A 20,596-nucleotide genomic window follows, 5' to 3' on the forward strand; every position below is an offset into this window, starting at 1 on the left:
ATCTTAAATTTGAGCCCCAACTTGCTTTGGTCCCAGTTTTATGTATTTTTTTACATGGTATGTGGATGCAAAAACAGCGGCTCTGTGAAACTTTGGCTGCTGATATGGGAAGTGTATGCTGAAATAATGATGGTCAGCAGGTGTTTTGTTCATCACCTTTACCTTTTTGTTTTCATATGTTAGCATGCTAACATTTTCTAATCTCCCAAAGGCTTACTTACAGGTGTGCTAGCTGCTTGTAGACAGACATTTCCACCATGTCAGCAGACGTATCATTTATCATAAGGAGAACAGGAATCTACAAAGTAACTCTCATTACATTGTTTATCTAAAACCACCGAGTTAGCAAGCTAACTAGCCACCACGATAGGTTAGCTCAAACCACATGAGTGGTGCTGATGATACAGAGCTTTTCCCTTCATGTTTGGAAGTTCTGTGATTGTATATTTGTACTGTATATTATATGAGGTACAGCAGGACAAACTGAAGTTGCTGTTTTGCATCATGACATCTTTGGTAGCTTGCGTAATGTTTTCAAAGCTAATGTGGGTTGCTGCTAATAATTCACAGCACTTTGAGGTACACTCTATCTCTGTGTTTATCTTTGAGCTGTAAATTTGCAATTTTGTACATTTATATAATACAACCTCATACAATATAAACTATTTTAATATTGTATATACTGTATATATTACCACTGTGATAGTCTTGCAACTACTTGCACTTTAAATTCTGACTACACCCACACACAAGCTACACAAGCACTTGTTTTACTGTTTTACTATATTCTACGCTCAGAGTTAAGTTTATTCTTATTTTAGATAGTTGTTTATTTAGTTGTTTGAAGGGAAGCTGGAAGTAAGAATTTCATTGCTTTGTGTAACCACTTGTGTTTTGCAGTGTATAAGACAATTAACTTGAATCTCGCATTTTTAAGTCATTATAAATTTCATAGTGTAATTATTAGTGTGTACGTTTTAAAAGACTCAGACTGCTGGCTTGTTGTTCTTAGAGCTTTCAGCTCTCAGGCTGATTTTCTGTGGGACCAGCTTTCAGTCTGGGTTTATTAGACAGATGCTTTTTCTACTTTTAAGATTTGAGCTAAATGTAGTCATACTTACAGGTATCCAAATCCTGTGGCAAAAATAACTGGACAAATATTTTGAATTTTAAACAAGATGAACGGTTCTCTTCCTCTTAAACTGGAGGAGGTGACTCTCCAGCAGAACCTCAGACTCATTTAATGTGTCCTATAAACACCTGAGCGAAACGTTCAGATGCTAATCTCCTGCCATCCGAACAGAGTGTGAACTGTTTAAATCAGTTATTTCAAGGAGAGCTGGTACTGGGTGTCTTCATGAATCCAATAATTTGATGTAATTTGAGGAGTGAGGTGTTTTCTACCTGTCAGACATGCCTCGATGTGTGTGTGTGCGTACACACACACAAGCTGAGAGGATTACTTTGTGCTGACAGACACTCACGCCTTAGGAATGTGTGTGTTGTATGTCTGTGTTTGTGTGTCAGTGTTACAAAGGCCCTTTGTGATGAAACTCCCCAACCATTCTGGACCCGCAACTTCGCCACTATAAACACTGCGAGTAGCTGTTCGAATCAGTGAATACACACAACCTTCAAAACATTATACTCACAACAATGAACAGCCAGTAACAAATAATTAGTACGAGCGCTACTGCTAAAAGGAATAATATAGAAAGGTGACAAATTCAAGGAAATACCCGAACCTTCCCATGCAGTAACGACATATTTATTTTGGTTTCTTTGGTTTTAGTTACTCTAGTAATACTAATACTAAAAAGTACCAAAAGACCTGTGGTGGAATTTTAGGTTCTTGATGTCGTTGATGTTATTTCTGTAGCTAAATTGTTGTAAAATTGTTGTAAACTCTTTCCCCCATGAGCAACGTTTGGGGATAACCTTTGTTCCTGTCATATTTCAGACTGGATTCCAGAATAAAATGACTGAATGTGCATCAGAAGTTAATGTGGGTGATCTCTACACAGTCTATTCTAATGTTGCCCAAACCATGTCTTTACTGATAAAGACTACAGGGTACAGGGTAGCTCATCAAATGTGATCTTTATAGGGGAAAGACTCATAAATGCTCACAACAACTGCTGATTTTACATGAGCTGGGTCCTGATATCTTCTTAATGTATCAGCATTATGTATGGATGAGTGAAGATTCTGAGTTTATTTTAAAAGAAATCTTCTGGAGAAGCTATTCAACCACAAAAGACTAGTGCAACTTTAAAATCCTGAAAAGGAGCTGTGATTATTTTTACATGAGTGTTTTGGCAAAGGAAAGTGTGCAGCTGAAGTAACGTGCGAGTACAGTGGCAGTATCTGTAACCTTGCCTTCCACTCAGCTGAACCTGACTGATGACAGGCACTCTGTCCCAGCCTGATGATATTTTAGCCGCTGCCATGAAATTACAGTAATTTTCTGGGGGAGAAAAAGCTGCTAGCTGCCCGCCTAATGACTGCCATTACAGTTTCTTTTCCTGACAGTGAGCCAGACCGCAGAGAAACAGGAAGTCTTCTGTCAGTCAAACTACAGAAACACACGCTATTGATTAAAAACACCTGTTCTGAATTGCCTATGGTTTAATGAAGTGAGCGAGCTGATTATTGAGTGTGAACATTAACAGGTCCAGTGGGATGGAAACCAGATTTTGGTTCATCGTGTGGTTTCGGGTGTGTCATTTTCATGGATTTCATCTGTTAAGCTGACAAGCTGAAACACTGAATGAATGGGTCTGATGGTCTGATTGCTATTGTGGGTGAAAGAGATTAATATTTTTCTTTTCACCCCAATAACTCAAGGAGAAAATTTCATTTCATTTCCAGCATTTCCAGGGCTTTTTAACTTGGTGGCTGATGTAAGTTTATCTCTGATATGATAAAAAAAAAAAAGAAAAGTAAAAATATATTTTTTTCCCTTCTCTACCTTTGCCCACCCTGTGGAGGTATGAATACCAAATATGTTTTCAAAATTAGAAGAAAATATGAGACAAAAATCTGAAACAACAGTATTATTTTCATGCCATGTTCCTAATGACTACAGCGGGCCCACAGAAAAGCATCGGCCTCTTGGATGCCTGCTAGCTGAGTTGTTTTCAGGCATGACGACATGCTTAGAAGGAGTTCCTTATAGAAATGTGTTTCTTGGAAGACCTAGAGCTCCAACCAAGAAGAGCTGGTTGTCAGGGTCTGGGTATCAGTGTCAAGACTGATACCCAGATAAACCAAGATTTGGAGCCACTCCAGCAGACTGATCGTCGGTAGTACCTGATTTAAGATGCACAAACAATGCTTTAATGAGGATAGTCTAGTACTCGCTCATATTTTTCTGGACAATTACAACTTTCTGCACAACACCTACCACCACCCTGTTCCAACCGGCAATTTTGGGAAGCTCTCTCTGCGTATCTCGAAACTCCACTCAACTCTCCTGGAGAGGTTCTCCGAACAATTAGCCTGTTGTGTCTTGCCTCTCTCACAACAAGCCAGGTTTGGACATTTGAAACCAAGAGCAACATGGTTCTCTTCCGATGTCTTGACTCCTGCGTCTTTTCTCACAAAAGCCGACCCTCCAAAAACAGCTGCAGCTTTTAATGAGTGGAATTGTTGCTTTGCCTATTTGAGACTATTAAAAAAAAAGCTGCAGAATGTTCCCACAAGCACTTCAAATGAAGCACGAAGTAGTCTTTGGATTTAAGACACACTAAATGTGCCATAGGAGCTTTCTGCACAGCCTGTAAGCCTGTAGAGCATAACGCTCAGATCATGAATCAAACTCAAACAACAGAGTGAAAGTGCAGATATGAACGAAGTGCTGGTTGTGAAAACAGTTTTTGTTCTCCTTTAAACAGCTGATAGGCGCCATGATATGACACTTGGGCTGCTGGCACAGAGATACGCAACAGCACTACAACAACAACACACACAGAGCGAGACCTGACAGCAGACATTTGCACACCTCTATGAAGATGTTTATAGTTTCTTATCCAATGTTTCAAATATGTCCTGGCTTGAATTTTTTTTTTTTTGTCCTGAATTCATTCTGGGCATATCTATTCAGCACTGTTACTATTGATTCTGGATTATAAACTTCTAATAAAATAAAAAGTAGCTTAATCATCTGGTATTTGATAAATATATGTATTCAACACAACTTTAGTATCAAACTAAAACTGGAACGCTTCAGCTGTACAGATGGTAATATGTAATCCAGAAGTCATTTAGCTCAGAGCTTATACAAACACACATCTCCTCATTCAAAGGGCAGAGCTTTCCAAAGAAGGAAGGATTGTGTTGGGTTGGATGGACGGAGAGGGAGGTTGGTCAGTACTATGAGTCAGCACACACACACACAGGCAGAGGTCGTTGTGTTGCCATAGAAACGGCTGAGCTGGTCAGCGTAAAAGCAGGAAGGATGCCGCCGGACTGTTAATGTAGAGACCAGACACAGGGAGGAGTCGGGGAGAGCTGTTAACTTTTGGCCTCTTCGCTCCTCTTTGCCAATAGCTGTTCTTGATTGATATTTGACCTTTGACCCCAGCGGGTTCAGCACCTGCTCAGAGTTGTTTTGATCTCAGTTCTTTCTGTGCTGTTTGCTGTAGGTTCAAAGTCTGAAAGAGTGTTGGGTGTGTGTTGCGTGCATCTAGGCAACACGCCACCAGGTAGGCAGCTGTAAATTTAAAGTGACTGAGAGAATAGCTGATGTGTTCCAGTCAGCTGTTATGGAGAGAAAACATATTTGGAACAAAGGGCAAAAGTAAATTTCAAGCACTGTTCAAACTGTAAAGCTCATGTAATAGACCTCCATCGGAAATGCTAACAAGAATGCTATTTTCAGCGAGTGGTTCTTAGTTGAGTGTTTGCTTATAGAAATGCTCATTTCCACCAAACACAAAAATGAGTATTTGCTTGTCAACCATCTGTAAAGAATTTAAGCATGCAATGTATGTTTTCAGTTTGTTTTTGGCTTCCTTTTAGTGTCTCAGTATTACGTTTAATCTACACTTATTTCTGAGTACTACACAAATTGTCATTGTTATAGAACGTCTGATAGAGTGCTAACAGTAGCACAGTTAGCCTTTGGTTTGCATGTTAGCATGCTAACAAGTGTAGCTGAAGATAACAATGTTGTAATATGTCTTTATCACTAAATATTTACTTGGGAAAGTACTGCATTATGACCCGATGATTATACTTGGCACAATTTGACAGCTATTATTATATTGTGCTGTTTCCTAGATGTGATGCTAGGGCTAACACCATGACTCTGATGATTCTGCCCTATGAGCCCAGAGCTGCATAAACCAGATATGTGGCTCTAAAACAGTCATCTGGATACATCATTAATGTAGTGGGAAAAAAACAAACATGATAATCCATCTATCTCTGATCTATTTAATAAAAGTAGTGGATTGACAGAATTAGCCACTTTTCTAACTAACAGTCAGTTTTATCTTATGTTATTCAGCTTTAACGGAGCAAAAACTTTAAAATGTCAAGGAAAAAGCTTGCTAATTATCCTCAGATGTAATCTGATGGGTTTCCTTCTCTTACCCTATAATTTAGTAGATAATGTATTTGAGGACTTTTTTACATCACCTTGTGCTCCCTGTAACTGAGGTCTGAACGTAGTTGTTAAAACATCAGTATTATGAGCATAAAACCAAATAATTGAGAAAATGGTCAGATAAAGAATTAAAAAAAATATCTAAAAAGGGAAAAGATATGTTACCATTCTGTCATCCAGCTCTAAAATCTGTGTTTTCTGCTAAACCTAATTGTTTGTCTTGACATTATTAATGAAAGGTGTTGAGAACATGCAGAAACCATACTCAGAACATCTTGGGCCAAATACATTTTCTCTCCATATATTAGAAATGAAAATGAAAATACAATACTGTACCTCTCCTTGCAGCATTCCCAATATTCCCAATTCAAGAACCCAGTGAATGCACAGAAAGCGCCACTTAAACATTTAAGAAACAAGTTTATTGAAATAAATTCTGCTTTAAAGTGTTAAAAAGAAAACAAAACACTGTACAATTATGTCCCCATAGAAAAGTACATGAGAGTACACGACTGAGCAGGTGTGCACAGACTAGATGTGGCTTTAAATTCTAGTATGATGCCTGCATGTCAACAGGCTAAATGTTAAACCAGCAGGAGCGCTAGCAAGCTGCCAACAGCAGCAGGGACTCTGCGAGACTGACCAAAGAAACAGTTTCTCTGCTTCGCGTGTTCATATATATATATATATATATATATATATATATATATATATATATATATATATATATATATATATATGTATATATAAACTGATGATCGCGATCGCGATGACAGTGAAAATGCAGGTGTGTGTGAGTCTTTGGTACATCTTTTCAAACAGTCAACACAAGTCTTTAAGAAGCCAGTAGAACAATGAAATGGCCTTGTTAAGCTCACACGAGACACACTGTAATGTTGCAAAATAAACAGCAGATGAAAAAGCAGAAACAAAACAAAATGTTTCACATTCACATGTATGTACAGTCTGAACATCACTACAACACCTTAATCTGATTGTCTGGTTTTTTCAGCGCATGTGACATTTTCACTTTTCACAGCTGCAGGTCCATCAACATGAAGCCACAAAACAGCCGATGTGGCGTGAACGCTCATCACAATCATACAGTTAATGGCCCCCGTCTCACAGACCCCCTCCCAACTCCCCTTTTTGTACATTAAATAGAATAAAGCAAGGCACTCTGGGTAAAAGAAGGCAAAAGCGGGTCCCTGGAAAATTACCTGCCATTAATCTGTGCAAACAATTGCCTTTTGAGCCCCTGTGATTGGGAACACAGCTAAATTAAAAGTCGTCTTTCAGCTGACCTGACAGGAAGCGTTGTGGCTCGGAAACGGTCGTATTTAGTTGTAGTGTACCTTTTCCTTCATAGCGTAGAGGCTCTTTATAACCCCACTCCCTTAGCCTTCTTATTGCCTTTCTTCCTTTCTTTCTTCTTTGCTGCTTGGCTCCCTGACTGAGCTGAAATTACCTTAAATTGGTCTGAACTGGATGGAAACACTAAAGTGCTGCTCAGTCAGTCTACTTTCTGGCAAAAGAAAGCTAAGAAACAATAAAAATTGGTTAAAAAAAAAGAACGAAAACTAACTCAGGAATTCACAGTCACTCTTTGTCACACTTCAACAAGCTGATCCGGCCATAAAGAGCAGCTTTAAGCCTCAAGTCAGCTCTCCAGACAAAAAAGAAAAGAATAACACATTCAGACATAATGAGGATGTCAGCATGAACCTTTCAATGGGTGCTCAAAGAACTCCAAGAACATTTGCGAATAATAAAATGGGGAAAACTCATAATGTCCTTCATTTAATCCACCATAAAAAAAGGTAAAATGAAACACAAACAAATGAAAAACACAGATGCTAAGGACAGACCCATATGGGATTTCCAAGTTGAACAGGGGGCTCAATCAAACGTATGCTATCAAACTTGGGTTTACATAACATCATAAGTAATTCTTTGAAATATCACATATTTCGCTATAACAGGAACTTTTAATTAAATTCTGCAGATTAAACATTTGAATGCAAGGCTTTGAAAACATCATCCAAAAAAACCCAAAACCCATTACCTCAAACATAAAAATCCTCCATAAATGTGTTTTAGATCAACAGAGTCCATTTTAGGAGGGAGGTTACTGTAAGGAACTGACAAATTGGTAAGCCCATATTTGGTCTAGCCCTGCAATCCTTCATTCTGTGGCTTTGTGGTGTCCATGTTGAAGTGAATACCCAAAACTGAGCAGAACAGAAGACAAATGGTGAACAGAACCAAACTTAAAATAAAAGGAATCACAACTGTGAGGAGGTGGGTGATGTGCAGGGAAATCAGTGCAGCTTTGGTGGAATAACATTGGCTTTGCCAAATAAGTCCCAGCGTGACTACCACACCCGGTTGGTCCAATAGATCTCCCTGTGGTACATTGCTGTGTTTGCGTAGTCTCCTACCTGTTTGTTGCTGTATTTGGGTGGGTTGGCCTTGTAGCTGTAATCCGAATATTGGTCGGAGCCAGTAGAGTTGTTGTCGCCCGTCCCCACGAAGGTGTTGGTGGCAGGGAGGTCCTGAACAGCCTGGTGCTTCTTGGAGGCAGACGGTGACTGTGGCTGCAGCTGGATGGATGGTAGCGGGGAGTTGGAGCGGTAGTGGCGCCCCAGATCAGGGCTCCCTGGTGGATAGTTAAGGGGCAGGTGGATTCTGGGACTGTCATTGACATTCTCATTGATTAAGTTGAATTTGAGGCCTTTTTGTAGACTGGCGTCCTCATCATCTTCTCCTGTCTTAGCTGGTTTTGGAGCCTTCCCCTTTTTGCTCTTTTTCCCTTTGCCATTTTTAGGGCCCTGCTTTGGGGCATACAGGTCCTTACTCTCCTTCTTGCCAGCCTGGTAACCACTCTTGGTATCCTTCTGTACCCAGCGTCTGATGAGGACCACGGCAACTATAACTAAAATGACAACAGCAAAACCGGCAAGACTGCCGTACAGAATATTGCTTTGCTGAGAATAGGCATAGTTGGGATCTCCGGCAATGTCCCTGTCCAAAGGGGTGTAGAGGCTGTGTCCAACCAGCGCTTCAATGAGGGAGACATTTGATTTTGTTTCATTTACAAAAACATGAACTAGTGCAATGGTGTTACGAGGAGGTTTTCCCTTATCAACAACCTTCACTACCAGCCGATGTAGCCCATTGTACTTCGGGGTTAATTCTTGTGCTGCTGTGATTTCCCCATCATTGGTAGATATTTGGAACAGATCATATGGATTTCCACCTATGATGGTATACTCTAGCTCAGCATTGAGTCCAGCATCAATGTCCTCAGCTTTTACCACCTCCACGTGTGTGTTTGGTCGTGTCCCAACCGGTAGGTGTACAAAGGACGAGTTAGACGGCCTGGTAACATATGGGGCATTATCATTTTCATCCAACACATTGATGGTCACACCCACATAGGAGGATCGAGGCGGGTTACCACCATCCACAGCCTTTAGTTGAAATGTGTAGGTGCTCTTCTTTTCACGGTCGAAGGAGATGCTTGACAGGATGGTTCCTGTGCCATTCTGGATGACAAACATGCCATTGTCCTGTTCCACAAACAGCCTGACTTGGGAATTCTCATCCTTATCTGCATCATTGACTGTCACTACACCAACAGGATTGAGTGGAGGCATGTTCTCTATGACAGAGAAGCTATAGCCATTCAGTGTAAACTTTGGGTCATTGTCATTGCAATCTAGAACATTTACCACCACCGTGGCAGTGCCGGTTTTACTAGGAACACCCATGTCTGCTGCAGTTACACGGAATTCATAACGCTCTTTTTCTTCCCGATCCAATGAGTGATTCACACGAACTTCTCCAGTGCTGGAATTAATTTTAAAGAGCCTTTTGGCTGTTGAATCAGTGATGGTATAGAACAACTCTGCGTTTGTGCCGCTGTCTGCATCTGTCGCCACAATGTCTAGAACTTTGTCTCCTGGCTGGTTGCCTTCTGGAAAGTCCACCTCAATCGTTGCAGGGGAAAAGTTCGGTGCATTATCATTTACGTCTGTAACTTGGACATTGAGGGAGAGAGTGCTGGACAGAGCTGGGCTTCCAGAATCCGCTGCAACAATTTCAATACTGTAATTTTTAACGCTCTCATAATCCAGCAGGGTCGTTGTCTGCAGGAAGTATTTTCTCTTCCGATCGTTGGCTGACTCACTTGCAGGACGAAGCTGAAATGGAACATCACTATCAACTGCGCACGTTACCACAGCATTTTCCCCTTCATCCCAGTCTGACACCTGGACCAGTGCCACTGGTGTACCAACAGGCAGGTCCTCAGAAATGTTGGCCACACCATCATGATGTGTTACCAAGCCAATACCACGGATCTCAATGGCTGGTGCATTGTCATTTTGGTCCTTGACGTGTACGGTCACAAGGACCTTGGAACTCTTGGAATTGGGTCCACGATCTCTGGCCACCACAAACAACTTGAGGATGCTTTCTTCCTCTCGATCCACAAGGCCTTTCACATAGATGATGCCTGTCACACTGTCAATGCGCAGAAGCCTTTGAACAGTCTCTGATACTTGATGAAGGCTGTAGTCCATCTCTCCATTGAGGCCAGTGTCTGCGTCGTTGGCTTTGACCTACAAGAGTTGGAAAAAAACAAAAGACAGACAGACAGACGGACAGAAAGAAACAAAGAAACAGATTCAATCGTTTAGCCAAACACTGTCCAAAACAACATTAAGAATCAGATCATTTGCCTGTTCAGAATTGCATTTGGTACACTGGAAAATCAAAATATCATCAAAACATTGATCTTTTGGCAGGTTTGCAGTTTTCATGACAAGCAATAAATATTCTATATTTAAGACATTCAACTTTAGACTAAAAGTCTGAAGTAATCTCAGACTAAAAGAATGATTCGCCACGCTCTTTTTCATGTGACGTCAGTGAAATACGCGTCATGATTCCATTACAGTCTCTGTTAAATTTTAATGATTATTTAGCTTCTTTGGCTAATGAAGAGTCATGACCATTACTAATGCAACAGTACAAGGCCCTTTATGTTTTCCTCAGGGGGAGGAGTTTGTATGCTGCGAAAGGTAATACCCGATCAAAGCTGATTGCACAACCCTACACAACAACATCTAACGGCCGTGCAGCGGGTCATTGGCATCTAATGGGCAGACGAGTGAATGTTAATGTTCCTCTCATTATCAGAAAAGCCCCAGCTCCTCAGGGCCCATTAGGAGACTGAATAGGACAGAACAGAATGAACCACAAGCTGACTTCATAAGTCCAAACCTAAAGTGAATGGGGGCAGTTAGTCAATTAGGAGATATGAGAAGTCAGAAAAATATCACTTAGGAAATACTCGTTAACACACCTGTCCTGTCTACGGATCTAAACCGTTTTAATTGCAGTCATTGAATGCCATGGCTGCCGGTCAGAAATGTAGGTTGTTTCAAATTAAGCAGTTCTTGAACAGCTGATTTAAATGTCCCAGGTGCTGCTGATCCAGTGTTTGTACAGCCTTCACCCAGGACAGAGTAATGTAATTATGTTTGGTTTTTTTTATTCTTCTTTTTTTAAGGCCATTATACCTTTAAAGCTGGGCTGGTTCTTAGCCAAGCTTGCACTCAGTAATATATTTCCCTGAAATTTAAGTCCAAAATATTATGATTTACTAAAATACAAAAAAGGAATCTGCCAATGGGATAAGATTATTAGGGCTACTTTTTAAAGAACCAATCAAACATAAGGGATTGCTTCTGGTCGTAGCTTCGTATTTATCCAAATAAGAAACACCCTTTAAAGTAGAGCTGGGCGATAGAACGATAACGATATGTATCGCGATATAACTTTTACTCGATAGAGAAATTAAGCTATCGCGATAGACCTCGCCGCTCTTGTCCTCAAAAAAAAAAAAAAAAAAAGGTCAGCCAATCCCAAATTAAGTAGCGCAGAGCCGAACCAATCACAGCCGCAGCGTCACGTCGCGTGACTTGTTACGTACAGCACAAGTGCCAAGCCGCACGTGTGTTTGTTTGGGAAGCAGCCAGCGGGTAATGGAGCCAGCGCGTAATGGAGGAAATGAGTGTGCCGACTAGAAAAATCAACCGAGCGTGACCAAAGAGAAAACAGACGATGGTTCCAATGCCGGAGAGATTGTCAAACGGAAGAGCCATAGAAGTTCCGTAGTGTGAAGGTATTTCGGCTATTTCAAGTCTGACAAAAAACAGAGTAGCGTGCACTGTAAATTGTGCCGAAAGCAAGTCTGGAAATACAATAAACTGGTGCATGCGTCACACTGTGCGCCACGTTATTGTTTCGGTGAAATGAATTTCTACAATACTGTTACTGTTAATTCTACTCTCTGCAGTGTTTAAATGCTTACATATACACACAGTTACTGTCCCTCCACACATACGACTCGGTTCTGCTTCTATGCCCCAGCTTTGTTTACTTTTTCCCACCGAGGCTTCTAGACTTCTGATTGGCCAACATTTAGGCACGGTTAGGAATCTAGCGCCACCTGCTGCTTTGGCATGTTCATAGCAGCGTTTTCCTTCATTTCTCCCTTTATGTGTGGACGGATTATTTTTTAAAACGAAAACGGAAAATCTCCGTTTTCAAAAATACCCGTGTACGTGTGGACGTAGCCTCAGTCTCTGACTGGAAGCGCCAATTCGTCATTCGGCTTTTGTCAGACTAAAGTAACTGTTAAAACTGTTTGAAAAGCTAAGCTATACAACAAGGAGAGATTGAGAATTTCCTTTTAGTTCTCAGTTTATTTGATATTGACAAAAGTTAGTCAGTTTTGTCTGTTCTTCTGTAAAACAAACTAAGATTTATTTTTAGAATTAATATTTTGTTTCTAAGTGGAATTGACAATTTAGTCTGTTTCGTTTGTCCTATTTTGAAACTTAAACGCTTTAGCGGCTGCCTTTTGTGTAGTTTGCAATATTTGCCTTTATTTATCTGAAAAAGTCTCATGTTCCTTAAGTACATCTACCCTGTTGAACTTATTATGGGAAATAAATATTTAAATAAAAACAAGCTGCTGATTATTTCACATTTTACTTGTGAGCAACGGCACATTTAAATCTTACAAATATAGTTATTTGGCTTATATCGTGATAGATATCGTTATCGCCTGAAATGAAAAAAACATATCGTGATATGAAAAAATCTCATATCGCCCAGCTCTACTTTAAAGCCCCTAAAAACACCAGCTACATTAGTAATCAAAATCTAATATAATGTAAACATGATATAAGTTCAATGAAGATACAGATTATACCATATCCAAAACCATTTAAATCAGTTTTTAGGAGGAAATCAGGGTTTAAAAGGCTACTGCTAGCAGAATCTCTGAAGACTCTTGTTTTTCACACAGACTCCAGTTCATACTGCCACATAATAAATATGTTGTTTATCGTCTGCTCAAGAAACTCACAAACTGTGACGGACCACCACCAGCACCATGATGTGACCATAGAAGCTGCTGATCCAAGTCAGAGAGGTTAAGGTTAAAGAAAGCATGAAAGTGAAATTATAATTTCTCCTGCCCATTGATTTCCTTTCCTTTGCTCTGGCCTTAAGCAGCAGACATCACCAAACAGCGGTGAATTATTGACAGCTTCTGAGAATTGTGTATTGAACAGTGTTGCTGCTGGAGCCCGGTGCCACTGTGATGGGGACAGAGCTGCACTGGCTGCGCTCCAAGGCCACTTTGTCCAGGCATACAGAAACTATAAACACTCTTTATCTACCAGTTAACAATTAACCTGCAAGAGCGTCTGGTTTCCTGACTGAGTGAACCAGAGTTTCTGAATGTTTCAGGTGATTTACAACAGTAAACCTTTAATTTATTCCAACATTCTCCAAATCAGCCTGGTTTCTCCCCCTCCACGAAACTATTAGAGAATTTATTCCCGAGGAAATGAGCTTGCAGACACTTAACGCAGAGAAATAATCTATCACAGTTTATATCCTGTCTAGTTTATTGTTGACTAAATTACATTATAATGACGTGGCAGTTCAGTGTGGACTCTTCAAACCATTTGAGGCTGCTTTTTGAACTAATTAATCAGCTCGTCAACATCATATTGTTTTTTAAATCATCTTTAGGATTTTAGTGACTACGCATTAGGGACCCCTGTCAATATTCCTTGGTCTTTAATAAGCGCTAAATTTCAAGGATCTGTCTTCTGCTAATTACTTGATTAAAGGCTCTAAAAACTGTTAATTGTTCTGACTCAGCTTGTTGATATGGTTGATTAGAGCTACATTTAAAAGAAAAGATGCCAAATTTCGAGCTGCTCTGGTTGATGTCCTTCTGGTTAGCTTCCATTTCTGAAGGGTTTCAGGTAGGCGGAGCTAAGTTCAAAAGCTTTAAATGCAGTGGTGCAGAAAGGATCAGTGAATTCAACTTGGCAAGGTGGGGATATCATGTACCTAAGTGCACCTATCAGGCACAAGAGCAACATTTGAATGTAAAGAAAAAAAAATCGGATCAAAAACCACACCCACACAGGCTCTGTAACTGGGCTTTTCCACACATTAAATATATAAGAACAGAAGAATTGTTCAAAGGAATTTACTTTAGGTTACATTACAAGGGAATATCAATCAAATCTTTTTTATGCATTATTTTTATCCAGAATATATATTTTTTTTCCAAAAATCTAGCGATTTAAACTTAAATTTGCCCATTTTTAGACAACAAAGTTAGACCCACTGATGTTACTTTTTTTGAGATAACAATCTGGCTGCCTGAAGGTCTAAAATAAGGTGACTCGATACTGAAACAGCTTTAGAAGAGGCTAACAATAATCACAAAGCAGCAGTGTGTTCCTTTAAAAAACAAGTCAAAAGAAAGGGATATACATGTCTGTGTTGCCATTGGCTGATTTAAGAAGGTCAGGGTCGTCAGTCGGCGATGTCCTGCTGCCTCTAAAGCATCGCTCCTCAAACGCACGTTAAGTGAAATGAATTCTGTGGCTCTCTGAAATGCAATGAGCCACATCCAGAGCAATAATACCAATAAGCCCCGTGGATAATCTCATGACTGACTCAGATTAAGTCATGCACAGCAAGCTGGAAGGCTGGCTGGCTGGCCGCACTGCAGTCTGAGAGAAGGGGCACGAAAAGTGGAGGATGACATGGTGAAGTGGGTTTGTTGGGATGTTGCGGAGTCACCGAGCCAAACCGGGCCTTCCTGCTCTGCTCGCTGACGGCAACATCACGTACCGCCGCTCCAGCCGAGGGCTCAAAGGTGAAGTTGAATCAGTGGTTAATATGTGACTACACACAGCGATCCCACGCCCTGCTTCACCTCCGCTGCACCATCTGTCTGTACGGATAATTGAGCAGCATATTACGTGCAGTCGCTGCTCCGTGTTGTCCTGCAGTGTTATCGCCAACAAGGCCAAAGGTTCCACTGCAATGTTCGGCGGACAAGAAAAACTCTGGATTGACTCCTGAACAGCAGCAGCAGCAGCGCTCACACGCAGTTTTGCCTGGAGAGAACTAACTTTGCTACTTTTAAAATAACACAATAATAATCATTTACTTGTGATATTTTAGATTAATAGACTGTAAATGAAAAAGCTCCCATAAGGCTGGATCTCATATGGTTGAGACTTGTATCCCTAAATCACACATAGGGGACAATTTTGAGTAAATAAGAACTGTCCTCAACTTCCACTTCATATTGAATTTTTCAAAATGGAAAAGGTTTTAACAGCAAAGCTTTACTGCCAAAACAAACAAGTGACTTCATTAAGGAAGTTCTAGTTTCTGAAAACCTGCCCACGCAACACAACTGAAAGCCGACGATCTGTTGGGTGTGAAGAGGTAAACATGTTGAAACCTTTAAATGCAAAATGTAAGTGTTTAAAGTTACATTTTACACTGAAAAACATTAATCAGAGGATAAATGACTGATTAGCTATCGATAATAAATCAGAGCTAACGGCTCTACAGATTCAGATAAAATGAATTGTACGACACTGATGTGTGTGCTGACCTGCAGTACAGAGTGTCCCGGTGGACTGTTTTCTGGTAGGTCAGCTTCGTAGTGACTTTTCTCAAACTTCGGAGTGCAGTCGTTCTGGTCGGTCACCGTAACTCTCAGCAGAGCGCTGCTGGCCCTCGAAGGCTTCCCGCCATCCTGTACCCTAATGTTCAGGTCATACGAGTCCTTTATCTCACGATCTAAGTTGCCCATCACGACCAGCTGCGGCAGCTTCTCCTCCGCGTCCACGGCGACCTGCAGGCTGAAGAGCTGGTCAGCGCCTAATCCGGTGCTACTGCTCAGAGAGTAATCTGCCACGCCGTTGCTCCCCGAGTCTCTGTCAGTGGCCATGGGGATGGAGAAGAGGGCGCCGATGTGCGTGTTCTCGGGAATGGACAGAGTCAGGATAGGCGAGGAGAACTGTGGAGTGTTGTCATTTATGTCCAGGACCTCGATGCGACCTTCAATGAGCCGCGGCCCATTGCCGATACCCTTCACCATGTCAGTGATCGACACCTCAAACTCCAGGTAGCATTTGTCGCCCTCGAACAGGTTGCGGCAGTCTCTCAGCGTCTCACGATCGATGGGGATCTCGGTGGTGTAGATGTCACCGGTCGAGCCGTCGACCCTCAGGTACGGCGCACCCACCTCCAGCTTATAGAGATGACCGGCATTGGGCAGGCCCTGGTCTGTCGCCAGGCTGCCAATCATCGTGTTGGGCGGTCGTTCCTCAAAAACCTGATAGAGGATGTCACTGGGCGAGGCGCTGCAAGACACCAGCAGGAAGGCAGCTAAAAAGAACAAAGCTTCACACCTCGGCGCTGCCATGTCTCTGCCAGAAAACACCGCTCTGAAACAGACAGAGACAGAAAACACATTAGTAAGACTCATGTTCTGCTTCAGACGGCACCAAACAAGACTGATAACTGAGGATCTGCAGAGCTGCTGCTCAGATTTATTTCAGGGCCACTCAAGAAAAGATGGCTAAATTCATCTCCTTCAGCGTCTAAACATATCCTCAATGGTTACTCGCCAGACCCGAATGCGGAAAGTTTTCGAGTCTGAACTCATCGGCTGAGACGGTGTGGGGAGAGCAGCCGAGCAGGGTAGAGTGATGACTTCCTCCTGCTACCAGTCGACTGCTCTGGCAGGAAGACAAACTGAACGCTGCTGCAGGCGACCAAAAATACTGACAAGAGGCAGCAGGTGGTAATGGGCCACATGATTAGAATAAAAAAGTAAGATAACACGTGGGGAGGACCGCACTCGTAGAAAATCGGATCATTTTCATGTCTTTCGTGCGTCTCAAAACATGTTTAGTTTGCAATCCAACCTAAAGTCCAACATTCTGAGTAGCCTATAGCATTGAAGGCTGTTTGCAGGGATAATAAACTCAAATTTAAGCTTTTTAAATGTCAAACAGAATTTCAAGCAAGAGCAGATCTTGTTCCTGTGCAAGCAATTCAAGACATAAAGAAAAACATTTGCCATTGCCTTCATCACACACTACTTGTTGGGCATAGTACTTGTTTTCCAGCATAATACAAATGTGGTACAACAGGTTCAGCAAGTCATCAATGATTGAATGCTTCAGGTAACCGTTTTATAACTACACAAGACACACAAGCCTCCAACTAAGAGTTTATTAGTTTTAAGTTTAAGTACATTTCAGACTTCACTTGACCTTGCAGACTCTCAGAAGAAATCCTTTTTTCTACAGAACTCATAAGAGTCGACTCTGCCGTCAAGTCTGAATGTGTTTACTCAAACCGACTTCATTCCTGATGGCCTGGTGTTCATAACGCTACATCTGAGCCAGACTCTTCTTGATATAAACTCTTCTCTTTTCTTCTCCCCTCATTCACTCCACCTCTCCTCCTCTTTCTTCTGTCTCTACACATTATCTTTTCTTGGCAGTAAATCTCAGACAGACACTCCACTCTGTATTTCCTGCTGTAGGAGTTTCTCAGCTGCGGGTCGCAGAGGTTAATCTGAAAAGTGCTTTTTTTTTTAACTTTTCCTCCTCACGTACTTGATTTGGAGAGACTATCTCCCTCGCACACACACACACACACACACACACACACACACACACACACACACACACACACACACACACACACACACACACATAGATCCAACATGGACCAGCATGCTGAATGGGAAGCAGGAACCCCGCAACTCGGATGCACGCAGTTTATTTTGTCCTACAGGATGGAGTCTGCTTGTGTGTCTGAAAGAGAGGGGAGGAGTGAATTTTCTCTGTTCACAAATCCAACATAAAACCAGGACAATATTATTTTAATAGCACGTGCCCCTTCACACATCAGAACGCCTCATCTGTTCACACGAACCCAGAAAGAAAGTGTTACCCTGCAGAGCACTGTGGTGATATCAGGCTACATCCACGCCAGACATCAGCCTGTTAAGTGAGACTGTAGTTATCTGCCTTAAACTTCAAAGTATTTTTCCCCCATTAAATAAAAGACAAACGATTGTCTAGTAAAACTAAGAGTATTCTCATATGGTTCGACTCAAGCAGCTGAGCAGGATTTTAAGTGAAAATGAGCAGGAATGTAATCACGGATGACTTTATGGACCGATGATTTCTGTTGTCGGTTTGTTTAATGGCCTTGTGGTGTGGACTGAGTCTCCTGCACAAATTTTTTTTTTTAAATTTAAAATCAAAAATAAATTTCAAAGTGGCAGCAGACCCAGAAGGCTGCAAATTAGCCTTTTATATTAGCTTCTGTTATTCTGTAACAACGTTACGTAAAGGTCAACCTGGGATTTGGGACGTCTCACACTTGCACGATGGGCCCTAATTATCCATCTCCCACTCGTTTCAAACAAAACAGAGAACGGCAACAAAAACCGGACACTGATCTGAGCGTTCGCCCTCGCCCTCCCCACTGTGACACGCTGGCACCGAATTACCCCTGCACCACTGCGAACGTGTGCGTGCATGTCGGGCTGTGAGTGTTAGTGTGTCTGTTACAGTGTAAATGATGCCCATGTGTTTCTTTTCTCACATATTTTCTTCAGAGCTGCCAAATACCCCAAACTATTGACCCCTGACCTTTGACCCTGTGATATTTCACACGTCACTGTGGAAACGGAGCAAAAACGACTCGGGTGGCTGGCTGGTGTCCAGTCTGCTAATGCAGCTCTGAACACATGAGAGTGGCTCCACAAAACCAAAGGCTGGTTCTAATCAGTGTGATACATACGCACACAGACGTGACGGCAGCGATCGCTGATAAATGAGCTTCCTTTACTGTCAATGCAATGAAGTATTTTCATTTCCTTGTGTATTTACATGAGGTTTCATGTAAATACACAAGGTGCTGTTCCTGAAAACAGTTTGTTTAAGGGTGAGCTCATGCTTTGCCAACATATGAATATAAAGCAGATGAATGGGATGACAGGCAGTTACTGGGTCCAACATATCTTTCCTTCTAAACGCCTTTAATGAGTCTATGGAAACATGAACCCCTGCCCTGTGGATTATGAGACATTACCCGAGAACACAGAAAGCAGTTTTATTGAAAACATCTTTGTTTCTATAGATTCAATTTGGATTTTCAATTCATGAAAAATTGCAGATAAAAGTTTGCACATGTGCAAAGTTCACGCAACACTTGTAATGTAAACTGCAACACGCTGAATCACAGTGCCAATATCCCCTCTGGGGCCAACATTTTCATTTAGAAAGTAGCAGCTGAAAACATATTTCAGCACAGCTCGTGGTACCTGAACGTGAGCGCTGCTTTAACGCCTCGTGATAAAAATAGAAATGGAATCAGAACATTTGCTTTATTCGCCTTTTCAGCACAAACAAATCACGTAGGTGCGTTGGGTTTCTGCATGCTTGCCACTCAAGGCCTCAGGTGAGATCAGGGGATTCTGTTGTTGCAGTTGTTTCCACAGATTGTGGGCGGTTAAAAAAAAAGAAAGAATTCAAGTCGTGAGAAAAATTTGATGCTAAAAAAATCTTCAGGGTCAAAATGTGAAAAGTTCAAAGTGCATGGATTCCATGTTCGCATGTTTGTTCACATGTAGTGCGCATTTTTGTGAGTTTGTGTGCGCCTTCCTCGGGGGACGAGTGAGCCAGAGATCGCCCCGCTCGTCCTCTTTCCCACAGTCTCAAGCTTTCTCACTAAGCAGTGTGTGTGCGTGCGTGTGTTTGCATGTTTGTGTAGAAAGCGGGACAGCCAGTTCAGCTGCTGGAGCCACTTGTGTGTGTGTTACATTACAAAGACATTAGACAAAGACTAAGGACAGTAACATTTCCATGTGTAAGGCTCGCTGCCACCCGTGTTTGCCGCTGGAAGAGGCGAGAGACAAAGACTCACAATAAAGTACTCAGAGGGATTGAGGGGGGGGGGCGTGTCCAGACAACAGCACTCATCTATACATTACAAAGCAGCTTAAAGGCCCTCAGACCACCTCCTGTGAGTGTGTGTGTGTGTTTAGTGTTAATATTCAGAGTGTGTCTCCATGTTAATGTCCCACCTGCATACCCGTGGAGTCACAGCTGCATTAAATTACCACCACTGTAAATGCCACATTATGGTTTTTGCCCCCTCTCTACGCCTTGCCCCCGGGTGCTCTCATGCCAAACTTGGTACGAATATCTCCAATATGCACGTAAAACAATTACAAGTGTGTCGTAAAATTGTAAGTTCAAACGCAGCTGCAGCTGAGCCATAAACTCAGTCTAAACATAGTATTTTCACCGCAGTTTATTAAGTCAATAAAATGCAGTAACGTCTTCGATGAAAAATCGTGTTTTATTTAAGTAGCAGTTTGAAAGCAAAAAAGTAAAACGTATTTCCTCCTGAAAGATGACAGAACAGATGAGCTAACTGACTCTAGTCGGAGCGAAATGCTTCAAGACAAACACGCTTCTTACTCTTTGAAAGCTTTAGTGAATGTGCAGACTATTAAGTAATATCACTTATTATATGATTCATTTG

At 41.6% G+C, this 20,596-nt stretch overlaps 1 protein-coding gene across 4 annotated transcripts in view; it reads right to left on the bottom strand.

The window, feature by feature from the left end:
* The window catches only part of LOC113032114 (protocadherin-1-like), a 220,883-nt gene that overhangs the window by 191,144 nt on the left and 9,143 nt on the right, over window positions 1-20,596 (bottom strand). For all 4 annotated transcript variants that reach the window (XM_026184789.1, XM_026184793.1, XM_026184811.1 and 1 more), the window contains exons 2-3: window positions 15,630-16,467; window positions 8,053-10,236 (exon numbers count right to left, since the gene is read on the bottom strand). In XM_026184789.1, the coding sequence (XP_026040574.1) occupies window positions 8,053-10,236; window positions 15,630-16,445 (3,000 nt within the window). In that variant the 5' untranslated portion in view covers window positions 16,446-16,467. The remainder of the gene's footprint in view (window positions 1-8,052; window positions 10,237-15,629; window positions 16,468-20,596) is intronic.

The sequence above is a fragment of the Astatotilapia calliptera genome, chromosome 2 (assembly GCF_900246225.1).
Source record: "Astatotilapia calliptera chromosome 2, fAstCal1.2, whole genome shotgun sequence".
NCBI lineage: Eukaryota > Metazoa > Chordata > Actinopteri > Cichliformes > Cichlidae > Astatotilapia > Astatotilapia calliptera.